Source organism: Cnephaeus nilssonii (genome assembly GCF_951640355.1).
Source record: "Cnephaeus nilssonii genome assembly, chromosome: 7".
Classification (NCBI taxonomy): Eukaryota; Metazoa; Chordata; class Mammalia; order Chiroptera; family Vespertilionidae; genus Cnephaeus; species Cnephaeus nilssonii.
The window spans coordinates 67,057,863-67,073,865 of NC_137078.1; the positions used below are offsets into that span (position 1 = coordinate 67,057,863).

Genomic DNA, 16,003 nt, shown 5'->3' on the forward strand with positions numbered 1-16,003 from the left:
CCACGCTGTTGCTCACGGCATGTCTTCCTCCTGGTGTCTCTTCTTCCATTTCTCTGTCTTCACCAATCCAGGCCTAAAGCACAGGCCACGAGGCCCAGCTGACTGATGGACTAGCTAGATGGAGAGTCTGGCACCAGAAGACTAATTTCCTGCAGGTTTTAGCCCCCAGAAGAATCATGTGGCCCGGCCACATGGCTTCTAGAGCCACTGACGAGTTGTCAACACTCTTTCTGAGGAAAATGAAGGCGTCAACGGAGGCTGAGCCCCAAGGGACTTAGAGAAGGCCGAACATCTGTCTCTGATATCTGCTGGCCAAGGACCAGTGTGCTCCTCAGGGTGAGAGGGGAGGGGCTGCTTTGCCAGAAAGGCCTGGCTTGTTGTTCTAGGCTGAGCAGGACAGTGCTATGGTTGGTGTCTCCTATAGAATTGTAGGTAGCAGCCATGCCAGTGTCTGATAGGCTGGTGCCCACGGGCTTTTGGGCAAATGGATAAATGAAGAAATGGAGTTCTTACTACATCCCCTACTGTGGAAGGGATGATTGGCAGCCCGGACAGCACAGGCCACACTTAGATTTGCTGCAGCCATAAGAAAGGCAACCCTGCAGGCTTCCCCTGGAGGGGAATACAGAGAGCTGGGACCCAGAGGGGTTATTTCTGGAAGCATGGCCCTCTCAGGCTTCTCTTCATTCCTTGAATATGGGAAAGAATGTAAGACACTGTTGTACCAACACACAAATATTTGTTCATACAGTGAATGAATGGATGGTTGAATGAGCTGAGAGGCAGTAGAGTTATGGTGATATGAATATGGGTCCGGAAGTCAGACAGCCAGGACAACTTGGGCTGGATCCCTCTTCTGCCACTTTCCAGCTGGGTGGCTCTATAACTAGCAAGTGACTTGGCCTCTCTGAGACTCGGTTTAGAAATTGGTAACATGAGGGTAATATTTTTATTGTCCATACTCAGACACTTTTGAGAGTGAGAGCTCATATATAATTAAGAGTCAGAATAACTACCAGGCGTGGGGAAGTCTGCCCTAACCATGAACCTGGAATGTCCTGGAAAAAACCAAGACATGTTCACTCTGTGAGGTGCCTCCTGTGGTTCCCCAACCCCTCGGCACCCTCTCAGACACAGATCCCACAGTGTTCTCATGGGCAAGTCTGACTCCCCACTGGGCTACAAGCTCCATCCATGGCAGAAGAGCCAGTCTGAGGATGCTCTATGGCCTCCTAGTTCAATACAGGGTTGGACCAGTGGGAGTTCTCAGAAGGTGTCTGTTGGATGAATGGGGTGAAGAAAAGGGATGAGGCCATTGGGGCCTCTGATGCATGAAGGCAGCGCTCAACTGTCAAGACCTGACCCAGTCCTGGTCGTGGGTCAGGGGAGCCCACACTGAGGTCACACCCACAGCCCTAGCCCATCTTCTCACCACCCCATCTCAGACCCATCACTCTAGGGCCCTGGGGACCTGACGTGTCCTCTTTAAAATCTTATCGTGTGTCCTGCACTTACATTTGTCACAGAAGATTTAAGGCTGCCAAAAAGTCTAATGACATCATTAATTTGCTCTCATCCCCACCCAGGCTCAAACCCAGGACCCACAGGACCCACCCTTGGCATTGAGCAAAGGCCCATCAGCATGAAATAGGCAGAGAATGTTGGCAGCCACTGGGCAGCCCAGGGAACTTGGGTGCCTCACCCAACTCCTTTGCAGCTTTGACGTTCAACTTTCTGATTATTGTCCTTTTTAAATGTTCTTTAGCTTCCTAAGGAATGAATGGAGATTCACTTTTCCGCACATGCACACTCTTGGTCAGGAAGCAGAGGAGGCCTTCCTGGTTCTCTGACGGCTCCGAAGGCCATCTCTTTGTCATCTCTGTCTCTGCCCCTGCCCTAAGCCACCCTTACTGTGGCCTCTGCCATCACAGCTCCATGCCCCAGGTTAATCGTATGAAGCTGACATTTAGTTGTGACTTCTTCTGTGCTATGCATTTTCCAAAACTGATCTTACTTAATCCCTAAAATGACATAGGCAGCTCATCCGCCAGAGACAGATCACAGGAAATCTGAGCTTGCCATCTCTGAAGGCCACGCCATTCCCTGCTCCCTCAGCTTAGTGTCAGCCACAGCCTGGCGAGGCTCTGTCCTGCATGCCCCTTCCCCCAGCTAGGCCACACCATGGCCTAGACATCTCAAGTGGTGACCAGGTCGCCTCTGCAACACAGCTCTGTCTGCTCAGGGCTCACCAGCTTCTCCCTAATGGAGGACCCAGGGCAGGGTTCTGTCACAAAGCGAATGACTGGTGGAATGCCTATGAGCCTTGTGGTGTCGGAGTTCTCTCCTGCCTCCTTCACCACGATAGTCAGAGCTCTCAGAATCTGAGTCTCCTGTGGCCAGGTCTCTGGATCCTTTCTCCTTCCTTCTCTACACCAAACCATGCACAACGTGTGTCTTACTACATTCGTTCATGCACCAGTTGCTCACTGATGCACGCTTGTGCCAGGCCCTGTGCTGGCACTGGGACCGAGAGATGAGCACCACACCCTTGCTCTCAGGAGCTCTGGCTCCAGTGGGGTGGTGCACGTGCAGAAGGACACAGCCTAGGCCCTGTCTGTGCCTCCAATGCAAACTCTCACCCTCTTCCTGGTAGGGCCATGCTTAGCCTCTCGGGGTCCCACCCACTGTCTGCCCAGCCTGTGGGTGGTTTTTCCTCTAGGCTTTAAAACAAGGCAGAACGCTCTGGGCTAGACTCCAGCCCAAGCTCTGAGTCTGAGTAACTGTGGGCTTTCTCTCCCTGGGCTTTAATTTCACTAGATGCTGAACTGGACGCCCTGTTCTTCCAGGCTAAACTTCTAGGGTCTACACACATCAGACTCAAATACTGCTCTTCATAAATTGATAACCCAACAAATAATGAGTGGTGTGGCCTTGGGCAAGTCTCTTCCCCTCTCCGAGCCTCAGTTTCCCCATCTGTAGAATGAGGATCCCAATGGTTGGAGAGAAGATTGTGTCTGGCACACAGTAGGCATCTAATAAATGCCAGGTGGGTTCACATGGGCCTGCCCTTGGGAACTAGTGACACAGGGGCTGTCTGGGCTGGAGGAGGGGAGCCTCACCTGTGACGTGTCGTGGTTGAAGATGACGGCATTGAGATCCCCGCAGTTGTAGTGCTTGATGAGGTCCTCCGTGGTGTAGGGCGCCTGCAGGCTCCCAGCCCGCACACTCTCGTGCTGCAGCAGGGTCTGGTTCAGGGCAAACAGCACCTGGGCAGAGGGAAGAAAGAGAAATAAGCGCTGTGCTCAGGGACCTGGCTGAGGTCCCCGACACCTCCAGGACTGGCGGTCCTCCCTCTGGACTTTGGGGCAACAGGCCCTGAAACAGAGAAGGTGTGTGGGGCCGGCACCAGCTGGCGCAGTCTGAGCGTTTCCACATTTCCCGCTCCTTACTCACCGGCCTCTGAACACGTGCAGCCTGTTCCCGTCCCCAGCCCTCTGCCCACACCGTCCCCACTCCTGTGAAGAATATTAACATCGTTTTTTAAAAAATGGTTTTTAAAAATTGATTCTAGAGAGAGGGGAAGAGAAAGTGAGAGGAAGGGAGAGAGGGAGGGAGGGAGGGAGGGAGAGAGAGAGAGAGAGAGAGAGAGAGAGAGAGAGAGAGAGAGATATCTGCCACCTCCTGCATGCCCCCCACCAAGATTGAGCTGCCCGCAACCTGGGCATGTGCCCTGATCAGGAATCAAACTGGTGACCTCTCGATGCATGTGACGATGCTCAATCAATTGCGCCACATTGACCAGGGTTGAGTATTAACATCTTATCTAATGACTAGAGGCCCAGTGCACGAAATTTGTGCACGGGGAGGGTGTGTCCCTCAGCCCAGCCTGCACCCCTCTCCAATCTGGGACCCCTCGAAAGATGTCCGGTAGGATTGGGCCTAAATGGGCCGTCGGACATCCCTCTCACAATCCAGGACTGCTGGCTCCCAACTGCTCGCCTGTCTGCCTTCCTGATTGCCCCTAACTGCTTCTGCCTGCCAGCCTGATTGATGCTTAACTGCTCCCCTGCCAGCCTGATTGCCCCTAACTGCCCTCCCCTGCAGGCCTGGTCCCCCCCAACTGCTCTCCCCTGCAGGCCTGGGTCCCCCCCCCCAACTGCCCTTCCCTGCTGGCCTGATCGCCCACAACTGTCCTCCCTTGCAGATCTGGTCCCTCCCAACTGCCCTCCCCTGCTGGCCACCTTGTGGCGGCCATCTTGTGTCCACATGGGGGCAGCCATCTTGTGTGTTGGAGTGATGGTCAATTTGCATATTACTCTTTTATTAGATAGGATAGAGGCCTGGTGCACTGGTGAGGGCTGGCTGGTTTGCCCTGAAGGGTGTCCCAGATCAGGGTGGGGGTTCCCTTGGGGCGTGGGGTGGCCTGGGCGAGGGGCCTGTGGTGGTTTGCAGGCCGGCCACACACCCCAGCGACCCAAGTGGAGGCCCTGGTATCTGGGATTTATTTATCTTCTATAATTGAAACTTTGTAGCTTTGAGCAGAGGCCAGAGCAGGCCAGGGCGGGTGGGAAGCTTGGCTTCCTCCATCTCCGGGGAAACCCAAGCCTCCTGTTTTCTCCGTGGCTGCAGCCATTTTTGTTGGGATTTATTTATCTTCTATAATTGAAACTTTGTAGCCTTGAGTGGAGGCCAAGGCAGGCCAGGAAGTTTGGCTTCCTCCATTGCCAGGGGCAACCCAAGCCTCCTGCTCTCTCCAGCTCTGTGGCTGCTGCCATTTTTTGGGGGGATTTATTTATCTTCTATAATTGAAACTTTGTAGCCTTGAGTGGAGTCCACAGCCGGCCAGGGTGTGCTTGAAGCTTGGTTTCCTCCATTGCTGGGGAAACCCAAGCCTCCTGCTCTCTTCATGGCCGCAGCCATCTTGGTTGGGTTAATTTGCATACTCACTCCTGATTGGCTGGTGGGCGTGGGTTGTGGGTGGAGTGGAGGTACGGTCAATTTGCATATTATTCTTTTACTAGATAGGATGTGACAAAATGAGAACCCTAATTGTGTCTGGGTTTTGGAATGATGGGTAAGTTTTCCTTTGGGCTCTTCTTTTCCTGTGTTTAGGAATGTTCTAGAATGAGCACAGACTCACTTTGTAATCGGGAGCACCCCCCAAACAAAGCAAACAAACAAATGACCCAAACAAGCTTAGATGTCAAGGCCTAACCCAAATGCCATCTGTTCCAGAAGCCATCCTCATACCAGGAAAGGCCTAGGAGCTGGGCCCCCAGGGCTGACCCATGCCCCCCAGGTCAGACACATTCACACATGTTTCCTCAAGAGCCTCTATGCTGGGCCCTGGGGACACTGCTGCCACCCAGGCAGACCTGCCAGGCATCGGGACCACTTGGAGTGCTACTATCAGATGCCCAGCTCCCACCCCTGGAATTGGAATCTAAGGTGAAGCCAGGATGTGGGTTTTAACATGCTCCCTGGAACTTCTTCACAGCCCAATGGCTCCTGGTGTTTGAGGACCAGGGGTCTAATGGAACATGGCCCACCTGAGGTCTGAGAGCCCTGAGACATGATCTTAAAGGTCCCCTTTTAGATGGGAAATGGAGGCCCATGAGGGGAAGGGACTTGCTCAGTTTCACACAGTGACTGTATGCCAGACTCCCTTGGCCAACCAATAGGAGGAGCCGGACATTGAGTTATTTAGCACAAATATAGGGAAAAACTTGTTGCAAGTCCTGTGCAAAACATTGGGAGGTGGTCTTGGGCTACCTGGCCCGTCAGTCCTCAGGCCCTGCTTATTCTGTTTGTACACTGTGTTGGATGATAGTCCCCCCAGCCTCTTGATCCACACCAATTCAGGCCCAGGCATCTCTCACTGGGTCCACTGCTCTAGCCACTCCCATGCTGTCCCTACAGACCCCTCCTGTCCCATCTAGCCCATATTCTTCTGCCACCGTCATCTTTTAAAAACACAAATCTGATGGTCTCCTCTTTTTTTCTCAAAACTTTCCTGGGTGTCTCCTGCCCTCACATAAAGGCCTAGCTCTTCAAGAGAGTATGCAAGGCAGTGACCTGGACCCTGCTGTGGTCAATGACCATGTTTCCGACCCAGCCCTTGTGTCCTCAAGTGCTCAACTATGTAGCCATCTCTGTGCCTTGTACATGCTATTTCCTGTGCATTCCATCTCCATTCTCCACTTACAAATTCAGACTTGGCCGTACAGGCTCAGTTCAGATATCTCCTCCACTAAACTTCTCTGAGCCCTCCATGGGACTCCCAAGGTCTCCTTGTATCCATGCCCTTGTCCCCGGAACTCAGTAGCTCCCTCCCATTCTGATTCTGGGATGTTAGTAACTAGTTCAAGTAGCAGCCTGAAAAGCTCTAATGTGCTTCTTCTGCCTCTTGCACCTCCACTATTGCCCCAAAGGCACCCAGGCTAGCCTGCGGGGGGATGAGACATGGAGGGCAGAGCCACATTGCTTCAGTTGTCCCACCAAGACCATCCTCACCCAGCCAACAGCCAGCCAGATTCCAGACATGCAAGCAAGCCCAGCAGAGTCCACTTGCAACTGGGCCCAGATAGCTGAGCAAACGCTCACCGCCATCGCCACACAGCACAGTTGTGGCGACACTTCCCTCTGTGTTTCCCTCCACTACAGCATGAACATTAGAATGTAATGCTGTCTCTCCCAATTGGCTATGAGCTTCTTGAAGACAGGAAGTGCTCCTTACGCATTTTATATTTGTAATACTCAGCATGGGACCTGGGAAAGACAGCATGATACCCCACCCTTTCCTTAGCACTTTGATAGCTGCTGTGGTCACTTCATAGTTCAAGGCTGCTTGGCAATCCCCCAGACTAGCCCCTAGAATGTTGGCACCCTGCCTGCATTTGGGGCACACCATGACCACATGGCAGAAGTTCCCACCAAATGGTGTCACTGCATGGTTCCAGACAGAAAAGCTCATGCAATAGGTACACAAAATCTTCCCCAAATACTGTCATGGGCAATGGGGCCAAGCTGTGCTTGTTAGATCAGCTCCACCCATCTCCTCCCACATTTATTTCTGGCGGTGAGGAGAGCTGGATTGAGCTTGGATGCAGCAGTCCAGACTGCTCCCCCTAATGAGCTGGCTGAAGATGAGGTCAGACCCCACCACCCCACCTCTGGGCCTTCTCCAGGCTCTGGCCACTACCCCTGAAATCCGATCTGCGGCCACCTGGTGCAGGGTGTTGATGGCAGCATGGTGGCTGGGGATGGATCACAGGAGGCAGTGGACCTGTTGCTGAGGACATTGCTAAGGCAACAGGCACTTCCTCCCACATGGCACATGCCTTGGATGAAAGCATCCGTGTCAAGCTGGAACGCTCTGCTTTCCTCCTCTGGGGGCTGAGACACACAGACCTCCTGTGACCACACCCTGTTGCTGCACACACCTGCCCAATGCTTCTCAGGGTAGGCCTGGCCGAGCACCACTTGGCCTGTGATGAGGTCATCTGCTCAGGCACCCAGAAGACACGCCTGGAGGAGAAATGGCTCCCTTGGACCTTCTTAGCCACACGAAGTCATTTCCTCAGTCACGCGGCCCTCATGGAGCCTGGAGGTACTCTAGTGAATGAAGCACTTACAATCTGCAGGGTGCTAAGAACAATTCTGGCAGTAGAGAGTGCTGGCTAAATGACACTTGGAAAAACATAGTTAGACCTTAACTTTTCTTGACTGGAGCTGGACGGGACCTTGGAAGTCATCAGGTCCAGTGGTTTTCCAAACCGTTTTTAGCCATGGGATTCCTTCTTTGTTGTTATTGTTTTCCAGAGGAATCTTACTTGGAATTCAAAATGTGGAGCAGATAAAAATACTTTAGAAACTTCCCTGATTGACATAAGGGAGGCAGGCTGGAGCCTGAAGTCCTGCTGTTTCAATGTCCCCTGCAGCAGGGACTCCCAAAGCTTCTCCATGGAACTCATGGGTACCCTGGAGCCCAGTTTGAGAACCACTGATCATCCTGTGCCCTCAACACATAGAAGAGGAGATAGGAGCCCAAAGTGGGCAGGATGGGGCTCACCCAAGGCCACACTGTGAGCTGGGGTGGAGTGGGCTCACACCCAGTCTCCTGACACCCAGCCCAGGATGCTATGCAGTCCCTTGGACCTCTGGGGCAGGACTTCCAGCTGTCCACTGGCACAGTCCACGTTCATCCTGACACACGGCCACACCCATGTCCTTTCTGGAGCCTTGTGGAATAGCCAGAAATGGCCAGGAAGTATTTATTATTAGCTTGTTACAGATAGAAAACTGAGGCCAGGTCACTGAGAGGCATCCAGTGGAGTATGGTGGACTGGGACTGAAACCTAAACCTGTCATCTAGAGACTCCCCCTACTTCTGGGTGGGGATTGGTGCTTCCCTTGGTCTTGGCACTTATCCCACTGAAATGTTCTCTTCAGATCATGCCCTGCACTCTGCTGGTCTAGATCAAGAGCTCTGCAAGGGCAGGAAGCCTGCCCTCTGTTCACTGTTGAACTGCAGACATTCAGGAACTGCTTCAGGTAGAAGGAGGCTGACCCTGAATCCTGCGCCCTTTCCCCCAAGCCTCCCACCTTGGATCCATCCTTGGCCATTTATGAAGCAGTCCTCACCACGTCATTACTAGGATCACTATGTTTACTGAGCACTTACTATGTATCAGGAACCCTTTAAACTCATATTAATTTAGTTAATCTTGATCATAATTCTGAGGTAGGTCTAGTACTAGCCCTATAGAGTTTTAAAAACCCAAACAAATCACAAAGAGACATTAACTCATCAAAGGTGACAAAATTGGGGGTGCGGGGGGTGCGGGATGTGCACTTGCACGTTGGCAGTCTACCGAGGACCATCCTCTTGGTTTACCACTGCTCACCAGAGCCGCCCTCAGCTCTCTGTGGGAGACCGCCAGCAGCAATAGTGTCCCTATTACAAACAGGACACCAAAGAAGCAGAGGGGAAGGACAGGCCCAAGGCCACATAGCTTGTAAAGGAAGAGCTAGGATTTGAAGTCATGTCTGTCTGGCTCCAGAACAGGTCCCCATGACCAGGACTTCAAAGCAAAATGTGCTCCATCCTGAGCATTCTTGGTGCTTCCAATAGACACAGGGAAGCTACACTCATTCATCCATTGAACAAACATTTACCTTCTGCTGATTCTCTGCAGGGATCTGGGATTGGTGAATTAATTGGGTGTGGTTTCCACCCACGTGGAGCTCATTTTAGAGACAGATTTGCCAACTGGCCGTGCCAGTAGAGGGTGGGTAAGTGGGGCTCGAGGCTCTGTGTAGAAGCACCACCTTGCCTCCCTCCCATTCATCCTGAATTCCCGAGCCTGCCCTGCTCACAGGCTCCCGGGCCTTGGTGCCTTCTGCTCCCGGCCACTTTAGCATAACATCCCCTCCTCGCCCGGAGCCTCGGTGGCCCACTCTAGGATAATGTTTATGATAAGGCTTTGACATGGAATAACAAACACCAGGTGAAGGCTAGAGCCGCCTCGCTCCCCCTGGACGTCTGTGTGCAAAGGCCCTGCCACCAAGAGCCCCTGAGCATCCCGCTGGCCCCCCTCGCCAGTGCTCGCCGGCCGGGAGCTGGCCTGCGGCGTCTGCTGAATGTAGCCCGGAATTTAAACACATCTTCAAACACGGGCCTAGGATGGAGTGAGGCAGGCGCCAGGAGGGTGCGGACGGGTTTATTGTTGCAGATTAGTCTAGTAAACAGTCCTGAAAGGGCTGAGATGGTGAACACTGAGGCCTTGTGTTCACTTGACGGCTCAGCAATGTCCTTTAGAGAGGAAGGCAGCAGGGCCCTTTGTCAGGAGTGTGTTGGGACCTGGGGCTCCTTTGGACAGGCTGGGCTCTCAGGCTGGGGTGCGAGGTGGGCGATGAGCACTTCTCACAGGGAAGTCACAGCGAAGGCCCCACCCGCTCAGCGATGCTTACCGAGCACCCGCCATGCGCCAGGCCCAGCTCTAGATGCTGGGGACATAGGGACAAAACAGACCAAAGCCTGCCTCATCGAGCTTACCTGCTGGGGGCACATGGAGAATAAAACAGAGAATTAGCAAATACTAATATTTTGAATGTTAGAGACATAGCAATGATTCCACTGAACTGGAAGTTAAGTCTGCACCCTAGCCACGGGCTCCTCATGCTTCTGGATCAACAGGCAGAGAAGGGAGTCACTGTGCTGGCTGGTGACTGGTCCTGACTACCGAGGGAGCTGGACTGCTACCCTCAATGGAGGTAAGGAAGGGTGTGTGAGCACAGCAGGTCTCTTAGGACATCTCAGTATCACCACACCCTGCCCTAACGAGCATCAGTGAAAACTACAACACAATCCAGGCAGGACTATGGATGGCCCAGAACCCTCAGGAATCAAGGCCTGGGTTAGCTTGCTAGGTACAGAACCACAACCAGCTGAGGTGTTTTCGGGAGGCAGAGGGAATATGGAAGTGGTAAGGGAAGAATGGGGTTTTAAGTACAGGCTCCGACCATGTGACTGGTTACAGGAACAAGGACCTTGTTGTCAGGACTATTTCTTCCTTATTTTGTGAAGAATGTGTATGTTACATTTTTTGTTTTCTTCTTTCTTTTCTTTTTCTGTTCTTCTCCCCCATCATGTAATGTCAGATATACTGACTTTATGTCATAGTATTTAAGTACTGTTGACTCTACATCATATATAGGTAAGTTATGGGACATCAAGCAGAAGAGTAAACAGCATTCTGGGGAAGGCATGAGTGCCTTTAGGTTATACACAGGATCATGACACCAGGTCAGGTGGAATTATGACCTTCCTATTGTCTGTTTTGTTTTTTATTTTGAGATTAAGTATGGTTTAAGGATATGGTTGCCACGTTGACAAGGGTGGACTTGTGATGTCAATTTTGTCAACTTGGCTAGGCCATGGTATTCAGATATTTGGTCAAACATTGTTCTAGATGTTTCTGTGAAGATACTTTTTAGGTGAGATGAACATTTTAAACCAGTAGACTTTGAATTGATTACGCTCCATAATAATTGAAAAAGGGAGGGCTTCATCTAATAAATTGAAGGTCTTATAGAAAAAGACCAACTTCCCTCAAGGAAGGGAATTCTGCCTACAGACTGCCTTTGGACTTGAATTCCTTTTCCCTGAGTTTCCAACCTGCCCTGAAGATTTTAGACTTGCCAGCTTCCACAATGTGAGCCACTTCCTTAAAATAAATATGTATTTAAGTATCTATGTATCTATCCATCCTGTTAGTTCTGTTTCTCTGGGAATCCTGACAAATAGAGTGTTTGTATTACATAGAGAAAAAGAGGCAGAAAAGGGGTGGAGAGTGATGAGGGAAGGGGGAACAGCAGGTGCAAAGAACCTGTGCATATGTGAGGAGGAGCAGAGGCCAGGGTGGCTGGGGCTCAGTAAATAAGGAGGTGAGCAATGGGTGATGAGGTCAGTTGATTAGCATGCCAGGTTCCATGAGCCATTCTAAGGATATTGAGAAAACATCCACCCCATAATCCTTCTGGAAAAGGGATTATTCCCATGTGACAGACGAGGAAACCGAGGCCTTGAGATGGTAAAGTCACCTGCATAAGGTCTCACATTGGAGAACTGGAGCAGGGATTCAAACACAGGCCCAGCTGACAGGCCGTGGGTACTTTCTGATCTCCCTAGGTACCACCTACCAAGCCACCTTCACCCCACCATTGGTGGGAAGAACAGACATAAACAGAAAGTGGGGGCCAGTGTGGGAGGCCCACATTCTGAACAGTGAGCTGGGAAGGAGAAGGGGTGCTAGAACCTTAGCCCTGGAGCCTGGTCAGAGCTGACATAGGAGGAGAGGAAAGAGATCATGTTTGCCAAGGTAACCCTGCCTGGAACATGCCCCCCCCCCCCACCACACACACACACACACACACACACACACACACACACTGTTTTCACTCTTTCAGACCCTAATTTGTGCCAAGCTTTTCTTCCTTGCTTTGCCTCTTCCTGGAACCCCCTGGTTCACCTGCTGCAGAGGCTGCTTCCTCAGAGCACTTCCCCGGGCCATGCACTGGGCAGGCTCCTGCCTAATGCCCCCAAAGCACCTGACACTTCCTGCTTCATTGCCATCCATGCTCATCCTTCCTGCTCCAAGGGGACACTTGAAGGGCAGGCAACTCATTTGTCCTTGTGCTGTTTCTCCAGCAAAGAGCACAGTGCCTGACCTACATAGCAAAGGCTTAAACAATATTTTAGAATGAATTTGAATAAATGAATGAATGAAAGCTGAATGAACCACCCTTTCCAAATCCCATCCCAAGCAGCTCCCTGTGGGGACCCAGTGCCTCTAGGGTACAGAGCGGGAGAGCTGAGCCCCCTGGATCCTGGACCACTCAGTCTGTCAGCGCCCTGGGTCGGGGAGGAGGGCAGTCTACCTGGCAGGAAGCCTCCCTGAGCTGGGGGGACATTTCCTCAAAGGTCAGAGCCAACCAGGCTCTGGCTGAGCTTTATTTATTTATTCTCCTTGCCCCATCGGCAGCACCAAAGCAGTGCTGACAACTTCCCTGCTTCCTGCTCAGTATCCGAGTCCCCTGGGCCCACGGCACAGAATCCTGTCTCCGGATACTGTGCTACTAAGCAGCGGGCATCCAAGTAAACACAGGTTTCCTGGCACTTGGACTGGCTCTGGACTGGGAGGCAGAGCGAGGATCTAGTCACCATCTGAATCACCACCAGGAAGCCCTGGGCAAGTCGCTATTCTTCCCCAGGCCTTGTTTTACCCACCCACGAAAAGGATCAATTCACACGTCACTGAACAAATGTTTATTGAGCACTTAGGTACCCGATATTGTTCCAGGCCTCGGAGGCAGAGCAGTAAACACAACAAATAAAGTTCCCTGCCATAAAGGAGCTTTTATTTGTTGGAGGAAGCTGGCAATAAACAAAAACAACTAGTAAAACATCTATGTTAGAGAATGACCATCGCAGGAGTACAGAAAGTGTGTGTGTGTAGGGGGGCGGGGTTTGACATCTTAGATACGATGTCCAGGAAAGGCACAGTGAGAAGTGACATTTAAGAAGGGATCTGATGAAGATGACAGAGGTGGTCCTATGGGTACCCGAGAGAAGAGTATTCTGGGCAGAGGAAACAGCACGTGCAAAGGCACGGAGGCAGCGTGGGCCTGATGGGCGTGGGGAGCAGAAAGGAGGCAGTGTGGCGGGAGAGAAGTGGGGGAAGGGGAACTGGTAGATGAGGTCTGTCTCAGGCAGGAACCCAACAGAGAACAGATGGCGCTTTGCCAGTGACGTGAGTTCCAGTGAAGGAGCTTCAGCTGAAAGGGTCATTGAAGCGTGTTGAATGATGGGAATATTCACAAGAGTTGTGGACAGGGGATGGGGGAGCACGAGGAGTAGCAGCAGCAGGAAGCTTTCCTGCCTGTAAGCCTTGAAGCGAAAGGGGTGGGTGGTCAGGAACCTGAACCTGACCAGAGTCATCGCCTTCAGAAGGCAGCATCGCTCCCGCTCTCTGGCCTGGACCACAGCGGCCTGCAGGTAGGAGGGGGCTGGTGGGGGCATGGTATGTCCTAATTGCCTTCGTCTCCTGCCAATGCTTCCCATTGGACTTGGGATAAGGGAGCCCAGATGATGTCACATCTGTTCAGGGCTCAGAGCAGGGACAGCAGAGGGTCTTTCTGGAGAGGCAGCGGGGGGATTTCCAGGGCCCAGTCAGAGAGTGTGGCGGGGTGGGCGGTGGGGGCACATCCCGTGGGGCCAGTGGGCTTGAAGGTCTTTGCCTGCACCCCGAGTGAGTGGGAAGCCTAGGAGAGTGTGAGCAGAGGCCTTCCCTGGTGGCTGTGTTGATGTGGAATCAGGGAGGCAAGAGCCAGGAGATCAGCCTGAAGATGAAGGCAGCTCTGTCTTCCTCCTAAGGAGGAGGAACCGAGCACGCTCCTCCCTTCCCCTCACCACAGCCTATCCCCAACCTTCAGCCACAACCCGAAGAACCATTGACTTGGCCTCTAGCACAGACGTTCCCCGCTCCGTGGACGCCCACCCGTTGGAGCCGGTGGTGCTGGCCACATCCTCCATCTGCCCTGCAGTGTGGGCTGGCTGGGCCCTCTGTGCTTTCCTGGGCGGGCAGTGGAGGCTGACTCACTAGCTTTCTTTCTTTTTTTCCCCTGAATGCCTCATTTCTCCACCCAAAGACCACCCTTAAAGATCCCAGCTTTCCTCTTCTGTCCTTCAAGTCATGCCAGGAAATGCTCATAAATCCAGAGCCACCCACATGAGGAGATTAGCATTCTGCTGGATAGGAGGCTGATAGCTGGGCTGGGTCTGGGTGGGAGGGGCAGGCCCAGAGGCTGGGTCTCTAGGAAAGAGTTTTACGTCGAGTCTGCCCTATTGGAGGAGCCCCTTGGTTTTCTGTTCTAAGGACAAGTAAGCCTGAGGGGAGGCTGCAGCCCCAGATTCTGGTGCTGCAGGCTCTGACCCAGTCCAGTTGTGAGAGCCACTCTGCAGGCCGCAGGATGCCCCTGAAACTCGAGGATGTGAGACCCCCCTCAGCTCTGGAAGTCATGCTTTGAGCCCAACATTTAGCAGTGACATCCCATCATCTCATGATTTAAACAGTCTATGGTTCCAGGCACTTTGCACATGGAAGCTCATTTATTCTTTACAGTAGCCCTGTGAGGCCAACATTCCTGACCCCATTTTGCAGACAGGGAAACCAAGGCTCAGAGAAGGAAGTGACATCCCATGCTCTCCCTTTGCTGGGGCTCCGTGGCCTAGGGTGTTAGCTCTGCCCAGGCTTAGTTCCCTGAGTTCTCCCTGCCCCTGATGTCAACTATTTGATACCTATATGAATTGCTTTTGCTCCCCAGGAACCACCTCTGATCATCTAAATTGATTACACGTTGGGCAGGAGAAAAAAAGAACAAATTATATCAGAATGTCCCAGAGGATCATCTAGGCTGACCCCTTCTCAGTTATAAAGCTTTGAGGAACTTCAAGGTGGTGGAGGAGATGGACAGAGAAACAGGAAATAAGGTACCCGCTAAAAACCAAGTGAGTATAAAACCAAGTGATACATTACTGATAAAAGGGGAAAAAAAAACCCCACAGGGGTGTTGGGGTCTTTGAGGGGGCGGTTCAAATACAGCCTGGGAGTCAGTGATGAAATCAGGCTTAAGCTGAGCTGTGCAAGATGAGTGGGGTTGAGAGGGATGTATATAGGTAGAGGGACATGGAAGTAGGTGGCGTGTTTCAAGAGGTGTCAAGAATCAGGCCAGGAACGGGTCCAGTCGGTGGACTTGGCCCCTCTCTAATCCGGACAGCAGGCTAATCCCCAGTGGAGACTGAAAGAGATGGGGACCCACGGATGAGCAGACTGAGAGACCTACGGAGGGGTGTCTACACGGTAGGCGATTGGTGGGCAGTGGCCCTGGTTACCATCATCATCGTTATTATATGAAGTGGCTGCACCCATTGGTTGAAGGAGTGTAGTTTTATTTTTTCTGCTGTCTCAGACCTGCCTGCTGACACAGCTGCCTAGACTTCAAAAGGCAAGTCTCCATTTTCATTTGCAAAACCAGTATGAAATTCCTAGAGGGCTTGTCTAATTCCTTCTGGTCTGACCACACAGCAATTACCAATTTGCAGGGTGGCGGGGGGAGTCTCAGGCCCCGCAGCAGTGTGGGGACCTCCGCTCTGCCTGGGTCCTGGGCAGCAGCCAGGAGGATGGGATTGGAGCACGCACCTCCAGGTGGCCTGGGTGGGAAGCGAGGGGCTGGTTCCGTGAGCATGAGCACTCCATGCTGGTGAGTGACACCGTTTGTCTGCTGAACTGCAGGCTACCAATGCTTCAGAGATGAGTGGTGCATAGCAACAGAAAGCGCAGGGCTCTGGCCCAGGTTCAAATCCAGGCCCTGCGACACGCAGGCGGTGTGAAGCTCCTGGTCTGGACCTTTTGGTGATATGCTGCTATGAGAACATGGGACT

General features: G+C 52.3%; 1 protein-coding gene across 1 annotated transcript in view; it reads right to left on the bottom strand.

The window, feature by feature from the left end:
- Nucleotides 1-16,003, bottom strand: part of TRABD2B (TraB domain containing 2B) — a 196,109-nt gene that overhangs the window by 28,798 nt on the left and 151,308 nt on the right. The window contains exon 3 of the mRNA XM_079777617.1: nucleotides 3,120-3,266. Coding sequence (XP_079633743.1) covers nucleotides 3,120-3,266 — 147 coding nt within the window. The remainder of the gene's footprint in view (nucleotides 1-3,119; nucleotides 3,267-16,003) is intronic.